Source organism: Callorhinus ursinus, unplaced genomic scaffold (genome assembly GCF_003265705.2).
Source record: "Callorhinus ursinus isolate GAN/ISIS: 27379988/994484 unplaced genomic scaffold, GSC_fseal_2.0 scaffold3, whole genome shotgun sequence".
NCBI lineage: Eukaryota > Metazoa > Chordata > Mammalia > Carnivora > Otariidae > Callorhinus > Callorhinus ursinus.
Genome location: NW_027397065.1, coordinates 29,417,327 through 29,434,600, shown reverse-complemented (window position 1 = coordinate 29,434,600; position 17,274 = coordinate 29,417,327). Strand labels below are relative to the sequence as shown.

At 44.9% G+C, this 17,274-nt stretch overlaps 1 protein-coding gene and 1 pseudogene across 2 annotated transcripts in view; one reads left to right on the top strand and one right to left on the bottom strand.

Moving 5' to 3' along the window:
* Nucleotides 1–395: 395 nt before the first annotated feature.
* Nucleotides 396–17,274, top strand: part of SFXN1 (sideroflexin 1) — a 40,019-nt gene continuing 23,140 nt past the window's right edge. The window contains exons 1-3 of one of the 2 annotated variants that reach the window (XM_073889787.1): nt 396–588; nt 7,048–7,353; nt 13,008–13,182. In XM_073889787.1, coding sequence (XP_073745888.1) covers nt 13,019–13,182 — 164 coding nt within the window. In that variant the 5' untranslated portion in view covers nt 396–588; nt 7,048–7,353; nt 13,008–13,018. The remainder of the gene's footprint in view (nt 589–7,047; nt 7,354–13,007; nt 13,183–17,274) is intronic. The other variant, XM_025867017.2, reaches the window with a different exon arrangement.
* On the bottom strand, nt 6,987–9,231 carry LOC112819884 (nuclear transcription factor Y subunit beta pseudogene; annotated as a pseudogene).

Sequence of the window (17,274 nt, the reverse complement as noted above, 5' to 3'; positions counted from 1 at the left end):
CATCACCTCCCCTATGGCCTGTTTTCCACACAGTAGCCAGAGCCATTCTTTTAAAGACATAAGTCAGTTCGTGGCCTTTGTGCCGCCTAAAATTGCTTTGTGGCACCACCGGTGCCAAACTCCACACTTTGGGAAACACGGCTTTCAGTGAACAAATGAGTGAGTGAATGGGTGGCTGCGGACTCTTTGCAAGACCCTGGCAATAAAGAAATGATCGAGTAAGGGGTGGTCCCCTCGGGGAAACCCAGATGGAAAGCAATGGCATTGGCCTAAGCCGAGTGCGCCTCACAAGCGGCGAGGAAGAAGTTGGGAGTTCACCGCGGTGACGGAGAGCGGGGAGGAGACAGCCGCGAAAGCGCGGGCACGGGGGAGCGCGCGGGGCGCGGCGCGAGGCTGGGCGGAGAGCTCCGCGACTCCGGGTTGGGTCCGGGGCTCCACGCGGCCGCCTCGCTCCGCACGGGGACGCGCTCCGAGGGCGCGCACCGGGCCGCGGCGGCGCACGGGGCCGCTCTGGCGGGAGAAGCGCTTCCGGTGGCGGCGCAGACGGCGCTGAGTGAGTCCTGCGAGCGGCGCGGGCGGTGGGGAACGGTGAGTCGCGGGCGGCGGGCCGGGCCGGGTGGCGAGAGCGCGGAGGGTCGAGGGCCGGGGCGGGGGCGCGCGTTCGAGGGTTGGCGGCGCGGAGACCCCCCCCCCCCCCCGGGCGGGATGTCAGGAGCCCCCGCGCCGTGCCGGGGATTTCGGGGCCGGGGTTGGCGGGGGGGGGCGCACCTTGGGGACCCCTACCCTCCCGCTGCCTGGCAGCTTCCCCGCCTGCAGCAGCCTGACCTGCCCCTGAGGTCCCCGTGAGCCCGGGTGGTGGAGTGCGTCTCGCCCCGGATGGGAAGGGGCTCCCCCATCCACGCCGGCACGCGCCCTGCCACGCTGTGCCCGGCGGCCGCGTGACGAAACTCCCCGCGGTGAGGACACCCAAAATGGCTGCCGCGGGGACAGGCCACCGCGCTACGGGCGCGAGTGATTGCCCGGCGACCGGGTGTTACCGACCCCCGTGCCCCCACATTCCGAGCTCTTGGCTTCTCCTCCTGGCGCAGAGCGGGGCTCCGGGGTCAGAGAGGAGACCACCTGGCCCCTGCCCTGGAACCCGCAATCTTGGAGGAAAGAGGTGAGAGAGTGGTCCTGGACCGACCTTGCATCTCCATGCTCTCTTGATCTTTCCCACATGTCACAGGTCTCTAACCTTCCCAGAATGACAACCAAGGCATCCACTAAGTGCATGCAGGTGACTTAGGTTCATTGACTTTTACATTCTTCCAGCCCTGTGAGGTTCTTGGTTTTGCTTTCATAATCCCGATGCAAAAGCTGGTACTCAGAGAGGTTGAGTGACATGTGCAAGGTCACACAGTTGGCCGTCTCTAGAGCAAGGCCAAGTCTCAGCTTAAATGTTACTTGCTCAAAGATACTTTTCCTTGACTGTGTTGTCTAAAATTGCCCCCTCATGCAGGCATTCTTTGTTAGACTACCCCTGTGATTTTTCTTTCATACCATTTGTCATCAGTTGAAATTAACTGTGTTTCCTTGCTCGTTTTTTTCTCATCTTGCGACCAGGGCCTACTTTTGTCTTGCTCACCTATCCATCAATTGCCTGTACCAGCTAGACCCTCAATGAATATTTGTTGAGTGCCTTAATGAAAAAGCCTACTTCTGAGTGACTTCAGAGCTCAGGCATTCAACCACTTCATGGACACCTGCCTTCTGAACCCCAACTGCATTTTGTTTGTACTTTTCTCAAACTCATAATTTCTTCTTCTGCCTTGCCCTCTAGTTTTTGACTTGGGCACCTCTTGATTTTCTCTTCCATTGTCCATCCCCAGTTTCCAGGCGTTATAATAGGTGGGAAGTGGGTATGCAGGTAAATAAGGAGCCTTTGCCGCTCTTATGGTGCTGGACTCAGACTTGTCATACAAGATACGTGAGATGAGAGCAGAACTCTTTGGGAAGATGAGTGGAAGCTCTACCAAGAAGTTCTGGGAACTCAAGCAGGTCCTTTCTCCCTTTAGGACTGCAGGTGTCTAGCTTGCAAAAATGACAGTTTGGAAGGAAAGATCTATCTGTTCCTATCTCGCCTAGCCCTACGTATAATTGCTCCAAGTATGCATTCAAGTGTTAGATTGAATGGGAAGGTTTTTAAGCCCATGGGCCTTCTGGAAAGGGACAGTATCTGTGGTTGTAGTTGTAAGAGAGGAACCTGTATAGCAAAGCTGGCTATACTTCAGGGTCAGTCAGATACTTAGAATGCTCTTAATACTCTGTAGAAGTTTTATGAAATCTCATGTGGATGGGTATAGAGAGGTGCCAACTGGGAGGAAGCATTCCCCCCACCCTTTACTTCCTGGGGAGAAAGCTTAGAGGACATCCAGAGCAGCAGTAATCTTAAAAGCCTGTCCATCATCCAAACTTTTTGCTCTCTAGTACCTTAGAATAAAATATGGCATCTACAGCCATCCTACTGTGCAAGCAGTGGTCAGATGTATTTAGTTGGAATATAATCATGGGTGGAACTGACCTTTTGTGTGAGGTTAAAGGTGAAAAATCAGTAGCAATAAGTCATAAAAAAAAAAGGCTGACTTATCTAGAATGTGAAAAATTATTAAGTTAGAGTACGTATCAAACCTATACGTAATTATACAAAGTTCAAAATTACTAAGTTTTTAGTTAACTATTACTTTGTCAAATGTTTTCAGAGACATTACATGTAACCTGATTTGACTCTTTGAAGTGGGTAGTAAAATAAATACTCAACTGAATTCATCCAAAATACTACAGTTTGGTAGTATTTTAACATTTTTATAGGCTGATGCCACCATCTCAAGTAAAAACCAGTTAAAAATAATGGATGAGAACTTCATCCATCCTAAGAAAGTGATTAAGAAACCCAAGCCCAAAGTTGATCTTAAGGACTGAAATATGGCCAATGATTCCATTGTCACTGGGATGTTCTCAAGGTAACCCAAGAGTGAGGTCTGCATTGTGGGGTGGGAGATAGGGGGTGAGGAGGATGCCGGCAGAGAGACAGGCAGAAGGCAATAACTCTCCATGTCTTCTTGATTCTAGAAAAGCCCCCTAGAATAGAGAAGAGTATGCAACAGAAAGCCATTGATGAGTGGAAATTCGCTTTGAAGGAGTCTAGGTCTTTGCCCAGGATTCAGCTTTCTGGTCTGTAATTTGATCTCCTGTGTGGCCACGCCTATGAGAAAGGAATGGGGTGTGTGGACAAGCAGCCCAAAGCTAAACAAATTAGTAAATGTGCTATTTAGACTCCTCTAGTTAGGGTGATTGCCAAGGGCAATCACCTCTTGCCACATCACCTCTGGCCTCCCAAGGGTCAGAAGCGTGGCGGAAAGTCAGACAGAAGCAGCGCTTCCAGGCTCTGCCATCTTGCGGGTGATGCTTGATTTTTCTGAGCAGCTCTACAAATAAGGGACGTTTTCTTGGAGGACTGATATGAGGATTTGGCATCTCATAATGCCTGGAAAGCCTAGTGTCTGGCACATAATGGGTACTCAGTCATGTACCCCAGACAGTGACGTTGGCGGGGTGTTTCACACCTGCTTGGCCCTAACAGGGCCAAACAAACAGGGCGACCTGGCTTTCTTACCTCTTTCAAACCTCTTTCAAAGTTGTTTTAATTACTAGCAAATTTCCAGTTTAATAATTTAATTTCCATTGTTAATTTTTAGTCAGGGTTAAAGGTCTTTGTTAAAGAGTCCCTGATGAAAAGCACATTCTCTGCTAACTTGTTACCTGCAAAATTTTGGAAGAAAAATTTTTTGCCAATTTAAGCATTTTCTTGGCATGTAGCTAAAAGTTGGAAAATAAAGTTTATCTTGGAAAAAAGTGATTTTTGTTAGACATTTCTGATTATCTTCTTCAGGCAGCCAAGCTCCAGTCCATTTCTAACCCCAACCCCATCACCAGCACCACCACCACCACCAGCCACTGCATTTATGGGCAGGACTTCAGCCAGTGAGGACAGGAGCTCCCACTCATGGGGAACTGGCTCGTTAGACATGTGCCCTACCTTTGTTTAGCATTTTACAATTAATAAAGGTTTAAAAGCTATCTTGTACACCTCAGCTTACTAATCTTACCAACTCTGTGAGCCAACTCTTTCCTCTATCTTATAGATAAAAATTTTGAGGCTCAGAGATGTGAAGTGACTCACCTGGTGACATGCCTAGAAAGGAAGTGACATAATCAGGAGTCCAGTCCACACTGCGTTTGGTCCAGTCCAGTTCTGATTCCAAAGGTTGTCAGAGTAGGTGCTCACAGGACCAGGCTACAGGGCAGGGAGCTAGCCTCAACAGGAACCTGCCAGAAAGAACAGGCCGAGCAACCAGCATTAACAGCCAGGGAGTCATCTAAACATCCGTACTGGCCCTGCAAGAGGGTCAGCATCATTCCGCAGCTGGCAGGGGATTGGGTCATTGTTTATTTATTATTTTTATGTTCTTTCCAGCATAATTCTCCCAAACTTACCTAATCATAGGATACCCCTGGTGTACTTCTTAAAAATCTAATTCCTAGGCCCCACCAGAGCTCTACTGAATCAGAATCTCCAGGAAAATACTTTCCTGGTCACAGCTGCTTCTCCAGCGAGCCGGATTCTGGAGCTGGACAACTTAGGTTCACATTCTGCCACCCCTACTTACTTGATCAAGTTTGCTACCCACCCTTGGAAACTGAACTATTGTGAGGGTTAGATGAGATAATCATACAAGAAAAGCTCTTAGAATATAAGGTTATTAAATTAGTGGTTATTATGAAGTAGTATCCTAATTTTGTTGATAACGATCCAGGAACTTGGAGCAGTGGGCTAATGTATACAAGGTCACAGCATCATTGGTGGAGCTGGGATGTGAGCTCAGATCTGCTGTCTCCACAAACACGGTCGCCTGATCAGTACACACCACTTCCTTCCTTCCCTCCATCCAGGGATCCCCAGTTACAGAACAGTTGGGAAGGTACAGCTTGGAGCCAGGAATTCAAACTCAGCTCACCAACTCGTTCAGTGAACTTATTTGGAAACGAAACTGATCACCATTGCCTAATCAGTGTAGACTTCACCAGCCATGAGGCTTATATGTGGTGGGAGGTGGTCCTGGGCCTAGGAACAAAGGGGTGGTCTTTACCCTTGCATAGCTGTGCGACATCTAACCTACCAGGAAGGCAGAAATGCCCTCCCAGAATTGTTCATGAAGATTGTGATGTAGTTTAAATAATGACTTGGGGAAAGATGGAGTTCATTAACATTGCCAGTAGGCCTATAATGTCTTACTGCATTAGGAGTAGAAGATCTTTGTCATGGCGCTCATTTGGGCTTTAAAAATTTATAAACTTGGAGTTAAGTACATGGGTGGTGCAGTCGATTGAGCGGCCACTTCATGGTTTCAGCTCAGGTCTTGATTTCAGGGACATGAGATCAAGCCCCAAGTTCGGCTCTGCACTCAGCGTGGAGTCTGCTTAGGAGTCTCTCTCTCCCTTTGCCCTTCCCCCAACATGCCTGCTATGTCTCTCTCTCTAAAAATAAATCTTTTTAAAAAAAATTTTATTTATTTATTTGAGAGAGAGAATGAGCAGGGGGAGCAGCAGGGAGAAGGAGAAGCAGACTCCCCACTGAGCAGGGAGCCTGACACAGGGCTTGATCCCAGGACCTGAGCCGAAGGCAGTTGCTCAACCAACTGAGCCACCCAGGTGCCCCTAAACATAAATCTTAAAAAAAAAAAAAAAAAAAAAAACACCTTATGAACTCTGCAACTTGGTTATTATGGATTTCAGAGCATTGAAATAATGGTTGAAATACTCCATTGAAATAATGGTTATTTTGAAAAGTGCATGGATTTGGATACCAGAGTCATTCAGCAACACTAGTGATCTGGTAACTCAGTTGAAGAGTTTATCATCAGAGTTAAGTGATGTCCATACACAGTAAGCTCTATGTGTGAAGCATGCCTACAAGTTTTTTGGGGGAAATTTAGGTTGTATTCATTAAAATATGATTGTTTTTCAACTTACTGTTTACTGTGTGTTGGGTCTTTCCAAACCCAGGATCAAGCCAGGGTTAGACAAGAGAGGCCTTCAGTGGATATTGAATGCATAAAGTAATTTTATTTGTGAATGAATGAATAAAAAGACTTGGAGAAATTTATTTTGATGAGGCTGAGACTATTTATAAACCTTAGCCTAGAGATTGAATTTTAAGTTATTTTCCTCCTAAGAAATTATTTCTGTCCCCTTTCAGGGGTCAATTAATGAATCAACATATATAATATGTAAAATAATCTTTTTAGAAATCACTCTTTTTTTTAAGATTTTATTTATTCATTTGTCAGAGAGAGAGAGAGCACAGGCAGGGGGAGCGGCAGGCAGAGGGAGCAGGAGAAGCAGGCTCCCTGCTGAGCAGGGAGCCCGATGCGGGGCTCGATCCCAGGACCCTGGGATCATGACCCGAGCCAAAGGCAGAACCTTTGGTCTGCCCCCCACCCAGGCACCCCTAGAAATGACTCATTTAAATGCAATCTAATTCTCTAATAATTAATGATCCCAGATAGCCACATCCTGAGTTCATTGTAAGTGATTTTGTCTTTAAGTGATAAAGCCTTGACTATCTTCTGATAGCAAAGTGATGTCAGTCAACCACAGAAAACTTTTTAAAATCTCACTTTTTTTTCCTCTTACAAAAAATATTTTAATACCTTTAAAATACAAATTTCTCTATAAAATTACTCATGGAAAAGATTTTTAAGTCAGAATTAACACCTCAACTGATGAAACTTCAGGAAGCTCCTTACAGCTATTTAAGTATACAAGCAGGTCCCCTTTACCAACCATTTCCCAGTCATGCCTCTGTTCTTGACTCTTAACAGCCTCTGTCCCTCTTTAGCACCCCCTGTTCCATCAGTTCAGATCATGAAAGCTGAATCTCTTGAACATCAGAAATGTGCCAAGATGATGTGGTGTAAACCATAACATTTTACTGTTGACCATCTGCAGTTATCAAACCAGCTGGTAACTGGCTCGTAAGTTCCTGCTGGGGAAGCTCTTCACTTAGTCCCCCTGTGGCTGTGATGCTCCACCCCTCCTGTCTCTCTTCATGGCCTCTCCAAATTTCGGAAGATGTTTCAACAGTTGCGCACAACTGTCAAAGCCTCAGGTAGACGTGCAAAGGGAATAGCCTCCCACTGAAGTCTTCTGATTCTCGACATGGCATCTTTCACTCGCTTCCGGTGTGGTAAAGCTGAGCAACTCACACATTCTTGAACACAGTCTTTGGTCTCCTGTGCAGTCTGTCCCTTTAAGGTATGGCATTTTTCCTTATCCATGCTACTTCTGCGATCCAAAGATATATATGTTGTTCTCTGAAACTTTTTTTTTTTTTTGAGAGAGAGGAAGAGAGCATGAGCAAGGGGAGGGGCGGAGGGAGAGGGAAAGAGAGAATCTCAAGCGGACTCCACACCCAGCACAGAGCCCAGCATGGGGCTCCATCTCACCACCCTGAGATCATGACCTGACCCGAAATCAAGAGTTGGGTGCTTAACCAACTGAGCCACCCAGGCGCCCCTCTCTGAAACTTTCTTTTGAAACATTTTGGCTTCTTGATCATTCCTGCTGTCCCCAGTATGATCATAAAGTTGTACAACATAATGACTTCATCCAGTGTTCTCTGCAGAAATTCCTAGTTGATGAGTACCTGTTATAAAACTGCCAGAACTATGTGCTCAGCTCTGTTGGAGAACAACTCTCTCTAAAGGTGTCTGATCTTTGACCAGGCTCACCCTGGGCAGGGTGAGGGAGCAAGCCCAGGAGCCGCAAACCTCCAGACAGCTGCACACTTTATGGCTGAACCAGACTGCGATGAAACCAAACCAGTTCCTTCCTCTCCCACCCCTGGGGACTTGCCTTCCTCTTCACAAAGGTGCCTGAAGTGGCTTTGGCACCCCCACCCTCTGGCCCAAATAGTTGCCCCCAAGTATGCAGGGACCAGTGCTGCCCACCAGCCAGTGGGCGCCCAGGACACAGTGATTTGACCAAGCAGTCAGGACCTGCCATGGCCCAGCCAGCTGGTGGAAAGGGGGCATGCCCCAGGGACCCCCCCACATGGTGGCAAAGGCCATGTGGGCACATTCGCCCTGAAGGTGGCTGTAGGGTCAGAGGCCCAGGTGAGCTTCAGCCTCCTCCCTCAGCCAGCTCCAGGTACAAAATGCAGCATGCCTGGGATGCTGATGGGAGGGGTCCCCAGCAGCACCTCAGCGCCCCCTCCTCCAGCAGCCTGACTCAGTGCACAAAGAGCTGCTGCTTGGTCCGCAATCAGAGCACCCAAGCTTGGGGATGGACAGGAGGGAGATGAGTACCCCAGGGCCTTGGTGGGACCACTCCTGGTCCCACTGTTTAATGTGGAATAGGACACAAATTTTTAAAAAAGAAAAAATGAAAGTAGGACTCTTGATTATAGAAACTGGTTGATTTATTTAGAGTTGAGAAAGTGAAGTGTGCTTGAAGGTTCATGCATGAAAAGGCTTGTCTAATTGAAACATGGGAGTCACAGTTAATAATTAAAATTTTACCTGGCTTGAGATCAGCTGTCTTTGTAAGAATGTTAATATGGCATTCCTGAGTAGGCTTTATGTTTTTGAAATTCGTAGAGGCAGAGACAGATGATCAAGGCTAATTGGTATTTCGTATACCAGTATATAGCGTTATTTGAAATCCTTTCTAAGTAGGGAAAATAGTGCTGTATTAGTTTCCTAATGCTGCTATAACAAATAACCGCAAAGTTAGTAGTTGTAAAATAGTACATTAACCCATAGTTCTGGAGGTCGGAAGTCTGAAATGAGTCTGTGTTACTTTTGGAGGCTCTTTGCCTTTTCCAGCTTCCAGAGGCTGCCCACACTCCTTGGCTCACTGCCCCACATCACCCCAATCTCTGCTTGTCTCACATCTGTTCCTCGGACTCTGCCTCTCCTGCCCTCCTCTTTCTCTTGTAGGGGATCTTGTGATTACATCAGGCCCACCGGAATAAGCCAGGGTAGTTTCCCAGTCTCAAGATCCTTAACTTAATCACACCAACAAAGCCCCTTTGCCACAGAAGGTGACATATTCCTAGTGTGTGGGGATAGGATGTGCACATCTTGGGGAAGAGGCACTACTCAGCCTACCAGAGGTCCATACAGGGCCCATCGATGTATGCCTTCAGTGTTGAAGTTTGGTGGGCTTGGCCTGGAGTCTGAAGATCAGCCTCCTTCTTCTCTTGCTGGGTAGATAAGGGTTAGTTGGGAGCAACATCTCAGATTCTTACTTCCGTCTTCTATAAAAATGGTATAGTATTCATAGAGCACACTATCATGAGAACTGAGATAGAATGTTCTGCCACGGGCACATTAGTAGGGGCTTGCACTCTTAGGCGAGCATCTAGCCCAGTTCCTTGCCTGTAATACAAACTCCAAACATGTTGAGGTTCATTTCCCCCATCTCTCTCCTTTTTCTTTGCCTGTTAAAGAAAGACCTTGTGAGGCCTCCACAGCCCTCTTGCTCACGTGCTCCAGAGTCACCACAGGCTCCTTGTAGTGCAGAACTTCACAGTGTCAGTAGAAATGTTCGCATTAGAGGGAAAAAGAGGGCCCCAAAGAGACCAGTTCTGTGCGGGCATTAGTTGGTATACTTTGAGGGGAGCATGGCTAACAGAAAGTGGTAGAGGAGAAAGAGGGAAACTGGCAGACCAATGCCCAGGAGTGCAGTCCTGCTGTGGTCCTGCAGCTTTTCTTCTGCCACCGACACCAGTCACACCACCTGGGCAGGTTATCTGCCCCCCCCCCCCCCCCCCCCCCCCCCCGGGCCTCTGTTTCCTCATCTGTATGGTGCAGTTAAAAATGGTAGGTCTTTTTAAAGACCCTATCCAGCTCTTATGCAATTAGGACGTTTTGATTTTATAAAGTAACCAGGTTTTAAACCCAGATCCTGTTTGTGGCAACTTGACCCAAATGTCGCTTTCTATTTCACAAATTGGAGATGGTCTGTTATGAAGAACTAGGATTCTGTGACTGCAACATGTTAATTTGGGGGATGATGTATGTTAGGTGTAAAGGACAGTAGTGATGGTGAGGGTTGTACTTGAAGGCAAGTAAGATTACTTGGTACTCAGTTTTATGAGAACAGTCTGTATCAGATATCTACCAGGGAACACGGTGATTGCTGAGGCCTGAGGAGCAGCATAGGCAGTCCAGAGAAACGCCAGGAAGGAAGCCGCTCCAGCTGCACATACAGCCACAGCCTGGTGCCCAGACTGCAGGAGGGCCGGGCCAGAGCGCCGGCACAGTCCCACGCCCGGCCTCTTGCTAGGCCTATGGAATCTGAACCTTGAGACAGGAGATAGTAATAGTCTTTGCAGAGGGACGTGTGATGTGTGTGTGCAGTCTCTCCCTACTTGCTACCACCATGGCTCAGAATTTTTAGAACTTGCAGAGACGACCATCTCTGCAGTGTCCCCCTCCCCTAGGCTGGCCCCTCAGGGTTGTATGCTCCTCTCTTCACTATCCCAACATGGGAGTCACCACCTACCAAGGTGTTCTTCCTTTTGGCCAGTTGGACTACGGAGAGACTGTCTTGCAGGACACCATGCTCTCCTTGCTTTTTCTCCTGCTGGTCACTCCTTGTCAGCCTCCTTTGCTGTAACCCCACCTGCTGAATCCACTCCATTCCCTGTGGGGCACTAAGGAATCTCAGCAGGGCCCCAGGTCTCTGCAGACACGTCTAAAAACTACTGCTGTCCTGAATGAGAATTGGAGATTTTGTTTTGCTTTTTTGCAAGTGTTATAAATAACACATTTGATGTATTCTAATTCGAAATTTAGACATTTCTCATACAATGGTACAGCTCTTTGATGTACATTGTATTTCTTGTATCCCTGGACTTGATGCCCATGATGTTGATGTGTCCTAATTTGAAATTCAGATGTTTCTCTTACCACAGCTCAATCAGCCAAAACCCAGCAGGGACAAACCTGTAGTCCCACAAAGTCATGCTCATTGGTTTCTTGCATTGAGGGAGACCGCAGACCAGGGGAATAGAGTGTGTCTCGCCAACAAAGGAGGAGATAAAGCTTTCAGAGCATCTTGGAGAACAGTGGACTTTCAGGGAAGCTTTAGTGAAGCAATATTTTGATTGGCTTAAACCAGGGCTGGGTGTTGAGGTCTAGACTGTGATGTGGCCCCCCTGCTCTGTTTCCTTGGAAATTACAAAGTTAAGAAAATTGTGGAATTGTCGTGTCCAGAACCTCCCTAATCTGAAGCTCCACACCTGTGCTGGAAATCCAGGCTCCTTTGAATTGTCCAGAGTGGGATATTTCATTCTTTCTGTTTTGAATTCAAATAGCAAAGATTATAGAAGACACAATGTCTTGGTGACATAAGAAAGCGGTAGTCATCCAAAGTAGGGCAGTCTTATGACACTTTATAGCTGAGACCTTGGGGGCGATAGGGTTTCCCATTAACCTTACAGCTGGCTTTGTCCTTGCTTGTTATTCCAGCTGTGGCTTTATGAGTAGCAGGGCTGACTTTCTCAGTCTTACTGACCAGCTATTTCACAGGCACTGGATCCCTCACATCTCTTGTCTTAACATGCTCGAGTTTGATCCAGTGGGCTGTGATACTTACTAGTTTGAGATTTTGAGAAAGTATAAATGACAAGAGTGCCTAGCATCTGCACCTGGCATCTTAAGGTACCTAAGAACTTGAGAAGCACTAAAAAATAACTTCATGAAAAATGACCTGGAAAAGAAAGCTGCTATTTGAACTGATATTAGAAATGTAGGGAAGGGAAACAGGAATAAAAAAGCAGTGGTTTGAAGCCTTCACAGTGTTCGATCCTTCAGTCTGCTAGTGTCACACAGAGAGATCTAGTCTAAGGAGATCACCAGCTTTGAGGGAAAAGATCATAGACAAGGATACATTATTTATCATGGTGAAAAACTGAAAATAATTTAGACATTAAAGGTGTTGTTACATACCTAAAATGAATATTTAGTGCCATAGGGAGTGCTCATGAAGTAAATGCCAAAAAAAAAAAATCAGGAAATTACAATACAGAGTATGATATCAACTTTATTTTTTATTTATATGATATGTATAAAAAATGTCTGCAAGGCATTACCAAAACATAAAGGATGGTTATCTCAGTGTGGCTAAATTATCAAAGATTTTGGTTTTTTGTTCTATATTTTCTACAATAATACAGTGCAGTTCTAAAAATAAGTTTATATCACTCAGAGAAAGAAATTAGCTACTTTTGGGAAAACAGTAATGGTTCTTAGCTATAAAATAGGTATCACATGAGGGAAATGATACGCTACAGTGTTACTCATATTTGTGGGTTTGTCGGAATGTGTTTTTCCCACCATGTTCCTGTTGGATTGAGGAACATAAGTTTGCATTTTTGTTTGGTGGTTTATATGTTGAACAAGGCTGAGTGAATCTGAGTCTTTTTCTGATTGTGGAATTTTCAGCATGTAACCAATGCTTTTTGCATTATTAGTCACTTCTACCGGTAGAAATAACACAGTTAGTAGACCAGAAGGGAGTAGTAGTTTGGCGTTGGTTGTCGTACCCAGAAAAGGGGTTTCAAACTTCAGACCCTGTTACTGCTGATGTTATTTTTAACTTTTTCTATTTCTACTTTTTCTAGAGTATTTCTAGGCTTCCAAAAGTTAAGGAATGATGAAATACCATATATCTATCTGGAGAAATATGTGGGAAATTATTGAAATTTGGTTAAGATCAGTTGGGATTTATGGACAGAGTAACTTTGGAGTTAGATTGTCTTTCTGCCATTTATAGCAAAGTTATTTTTATAAAGAGGAATGTACATAAATCTTTAGCTGGAAATTAATGTGACTATAGAGTTTCTAAAATGTGTAGCAACATTGTAAGTCTTGACTAGACTTGTCTTTTTGACCCTCTAGAGTCCAGGACGATGTCTGGAGAACTTCCACCGAACATTAACATCAAGGAACCTCGATGGGATCAAAGCACCTTTGTTGGGCGAGCCAATCATTTCTTCACTGTAACAGATCCCAGGAATATCCTGTTAACCAACGAACAATTAGAGAATGCAAGAAAAGTAGTGCATGATTACAGGTAACATAAATGATTATACTTTTTGATTAATACGGTAATAGGTCATCATGTTAACCTATTGTCTTTAAACCTTCACTTAGTGATTTTACAACTTTTTTTTTGCAATGGAATCCTCTTTACCAAAAAAAAAAAAAAAAAAAAGGAGGAAATAGGAAGACGTGTTTTATCCCCTGAGGCTGAGCCTTAATGCAGATATCTGGGGTTCACAGTGACCTGAAAATAAGACAGCCATCCCTCCAACTCCTAGGTACCGATCTGTGAGGTCCCCTTTCCCAGTGCTCTGCCTCCTCCTCTCCAGTACGTCCCTGGGTCTGTAGCCCCCCGTGCATCTTTCTGTCCTCGAATGGAGATAACCTCGTGCGGAAAGCAAGCTGTCAAGAATTAGAGTAGGTTGGTTGCTTCTGAAATAAAGCCTCAATGAACAAACCTCGCAGGTAGGAGCTCAGCTAGAAGGATGCTGGTGGCAGGTTTGTAGGTTTGGGTTGCAGTTCATCAATTCAGAGAGCCAGTCATGACATCAGAAGACAGATGCTCTAATAAGGCAGTGGTCACAGCCGTCTCCATAAAAGACCACATAAATATTTCAGGCTTTGTGGGCCACAGAGGGTTTCTGCCCCGTAGTTTTCTTTATTTTTTGTTTTTGTTTTTGTTTTTAGGTTTTTATTTTTTTTTTTTTTAAAAAACAATCCTTTTAAAAAATGAAAAGCCACTCTTTGCGAGTGAGGCAGACAGGCCATAGACACTAGTTTACAGCCTCCTGCTCTAGGGGAGAGTTAGCCGGTAGCTGAGATCTGGAGCCGCGTGGGTGCTCTGCCACCTTAACACGCTGTGAGCAGCGCCCGTGTGGGGTGGGGGTGGGGGGGTCTTTGACGGTCACGTGGGAGGTTAGGGAAGGAACCAAGGGCAAAGGGCAGTCTGTAAAGTTGGTCGTCAAACACTGAGGCTGGCCAGATCTTAGCATGGGCCAGCCCATCAGGAGAGGAGAGCCGAGCAACAGGACTTCTTGGAACCTTATGTGAAAGTACTGAAGAACAGGCAGAGGAAGAGCGAAGCGCATGTCAGGGATTCAGGAAAGGAAATGTTCAATGAATCTGGAACAAAAGACATAAAAAGGAGAGGTGCAGAGAAAAACACAGCAAGAGGAGTTGAGAAGAAGACATAAAAACATTGCAAAGAAGCTAACACTGTAAGAGCAAGACGGGGGCAGTGGGCGGCACTAATGGCTCTGTGGAAAAGGAGAAACAAAGATGTGGGGAGTAAACCCGAGACCGTCCTCCAGTGGGGGGAACAGATGCTGGCACACTTTTCCCACAGAGGGCCAGGTGGCAGATATTTTCTGCCTTGCAGGCCATACATTCTCTCTTGCATATTCTTGTTGCTTTTTGCTTTTTTTTTTTTTTATTTACAGTCCTCTAAAAATGTAAAAACCATTCTTAGCACAAGAGCCATTCAGAAACAGGCCATGGGCTATAGTTTGTCAGTTCCCAGTACAGACGTGGAAGTGGATTGGGGGTTGCCAAGAAATGAGGGAAAGACTCCAGAGGAGCTTGGAGGAATGTTTGGGGAGATGAAAGTATTCTACACCTTGATTCTGGAGGTGGCTACACCACTGTACCTTTTCCAAAGCTCATCAAATTGTACTCTTAAAATGGGTGACTTTTATTGCATTTGAATTATACCTCGGTAAAGCTGATTTAATTTTTTGAAAAAGAAGATGCTTCCCAATTCATTTGCAACACTGATACTCTAAATGACAGAAGTACACTGAAAGAATACAGTGGCCCATCTTGCAAATTAATAACGTAAAAATCCAAAATAAAATACTAGCACATCAAATCCAGCCTTTCATGAAAGTATGAACAAGTAGGATTTCTTCCAGGAATAAAAAGTTGATTTATTTTAGGCCATCTATCAATATAATTTATCAGATTGAAGCAAGAAAGTCACTCTTGATAGATGCCCAAAAGAAGGTTAAATTATCCATGTGTTTCTCAGAAAATAATTAATCAGCTAGGAATAATGTACTGTATTTCTTTAATATGGTAAAGAATACACATCCACATCGGCAGCCAGCATCCCACTAAATAATGAAACAGTAGAGCTGAATGAACTTCCCAGACAGTTCTGCAGAAAAGCCATCCTGTGGAATATTTCCCCCCAATACCAGAGCAGGAGAGAGAGAGAAAGAAAGCTAGGAAGGGAGGGAGGGAAGGGAGGAAGGGAAGGAGGAAAGAAAGAGGAGAGAAAGTGGCTTCCATAGTCAAATCTGGAAAAGTTTACAGCCCATTCTTTTTTTTTTCCTTAAGATTTTATTTTTAAGTAATCTCCACACCCAACATGGGACTTGAACTTACAACCCTGAGATCAAGAGTTGCACTGACTGAGCCAGCCAGGCGCCCCTACATCCTATTCTTAAGGGTGTCAGGGTGTCACATCCCATTTAATTCTGAAAAATTCCAAGAAGTATTAGAGTAAATAAAGCCGTTAGTCTGTTTTCCCAAACTTGAACATGGGCCTTTTTTCTTTCCCATAACACCTTATAATATCTAAGAACACGCCCCTAAAAATTTTGCTCTAGGAGGCATTCTCTTTAAAGTTAGAAGCAAGTCAGGGATACCTTTATCTTCACTATTGTATAACATTGTTCTGGGAGCCCTAACCAATTCAGTAAGACATAAAAAAGAAATAAGAGGGGCGCCTGGCTGACTTATCAGTGGAGCATGGGGTCCTGAATTTGAGCCATATGTTGAGTGTAGAGGTTGCTTAAATAAACTTAAAAAAAAAAAAAAAGAAAGAAAGAAAAGAAGATGTACAAATCTTAAAAATGTGAGACAATTTCTTTCTCTTTTTTTTTTTTCAAAAGATGATTTTCTCACCAATCAACTACCAGTGGAACAAATAAGAGAATATGACAAGTAGACTACACAAAAAGTCAGCAGTTTCCTATACATCAGCAGTAATCAATTAGACAATATTATTTTAATACCATTCATAAGACCAAATATATATATACACCTATATATAAAATATCTAGGAATACACTTACCCGGAAATGTGAAGCAGTTCCAAGCCCACTTGGGAGGGGGGGTCATTAAAAGAAGCCTTTGATAACTGGAGCAACATGCAGTAAGTCTGGATAGAAAATCTTTTTTTTTTTTTTTTACAGATTTTATTTATTTATTTGACAGAGACACAGCAAGAGAGGGAACACAAGCAGGGGGAGTGGGAGAGGGAGAAGCAGGCTTCCTGCAGAGCAGGAAGCCCGATGTGGGGCTCGATTCCAGGACCCCGGGATCGTGATCTGAGCCGAAGGCAGACACTTAACGACTGAGCCACCCAAGCGCCCCTGGTTAGAAAGTCTTAATATGGTAGAGGTGTCAGTTCTCTCCAAATCAATACAGTTTCACTCTAAATACAATTGTGCTCACCTATAAAATTGACAGAATAATTCTGAGCATTGTCCAAAAAAATAATGAGCATAACTCAAGGCACTTTTGAAAGAGGAGAGACCACTGTTCTAACAGGCATAGAATGGACTGTCAGTTGGAGGGTGGACATCGGCCCCACAAGGTGAAGATGGTGGGAAGTCCATAGAAAGCCCCAAAGCAAATAGAGAGCCCAGGAATGGACCTTCAACTCTATGGTCAACTAATCTTTGACAAAGCAGGAAAGAATGTCCAATGGAAGAAAGACAGTCTCTTCAACAAATGGTGTTGGGAAAATTGGACAGCCATATGCAGAAGAATTAAACGGGACCATTTCCTTACACCACACACAAAAATAGACTCCAAATGGTTGAAAGACCTAAACGTGAGACAGGAGTCCATCAAAATCCTAAAGGAGAACACAGGCAGCAACCTCTTCGACCTCAGCCGCAGCAACTTCTTCCTAGAAACATCGCCAAAGGCAAGGGAAGCAAGGGCAAAAATGAACTCTTGGGACTTCATCAAGATAAAAAGCTTCTGCACAGCAAAAGAAACAGTCCAAAAAACCAAAAGACAACTGACAGAATGGGAGAAGATATTTGCAAATGACACATCAGATAAAGGGCTAGTATCCAAAATCTATAAAGAACTTATCAAACTCAACACC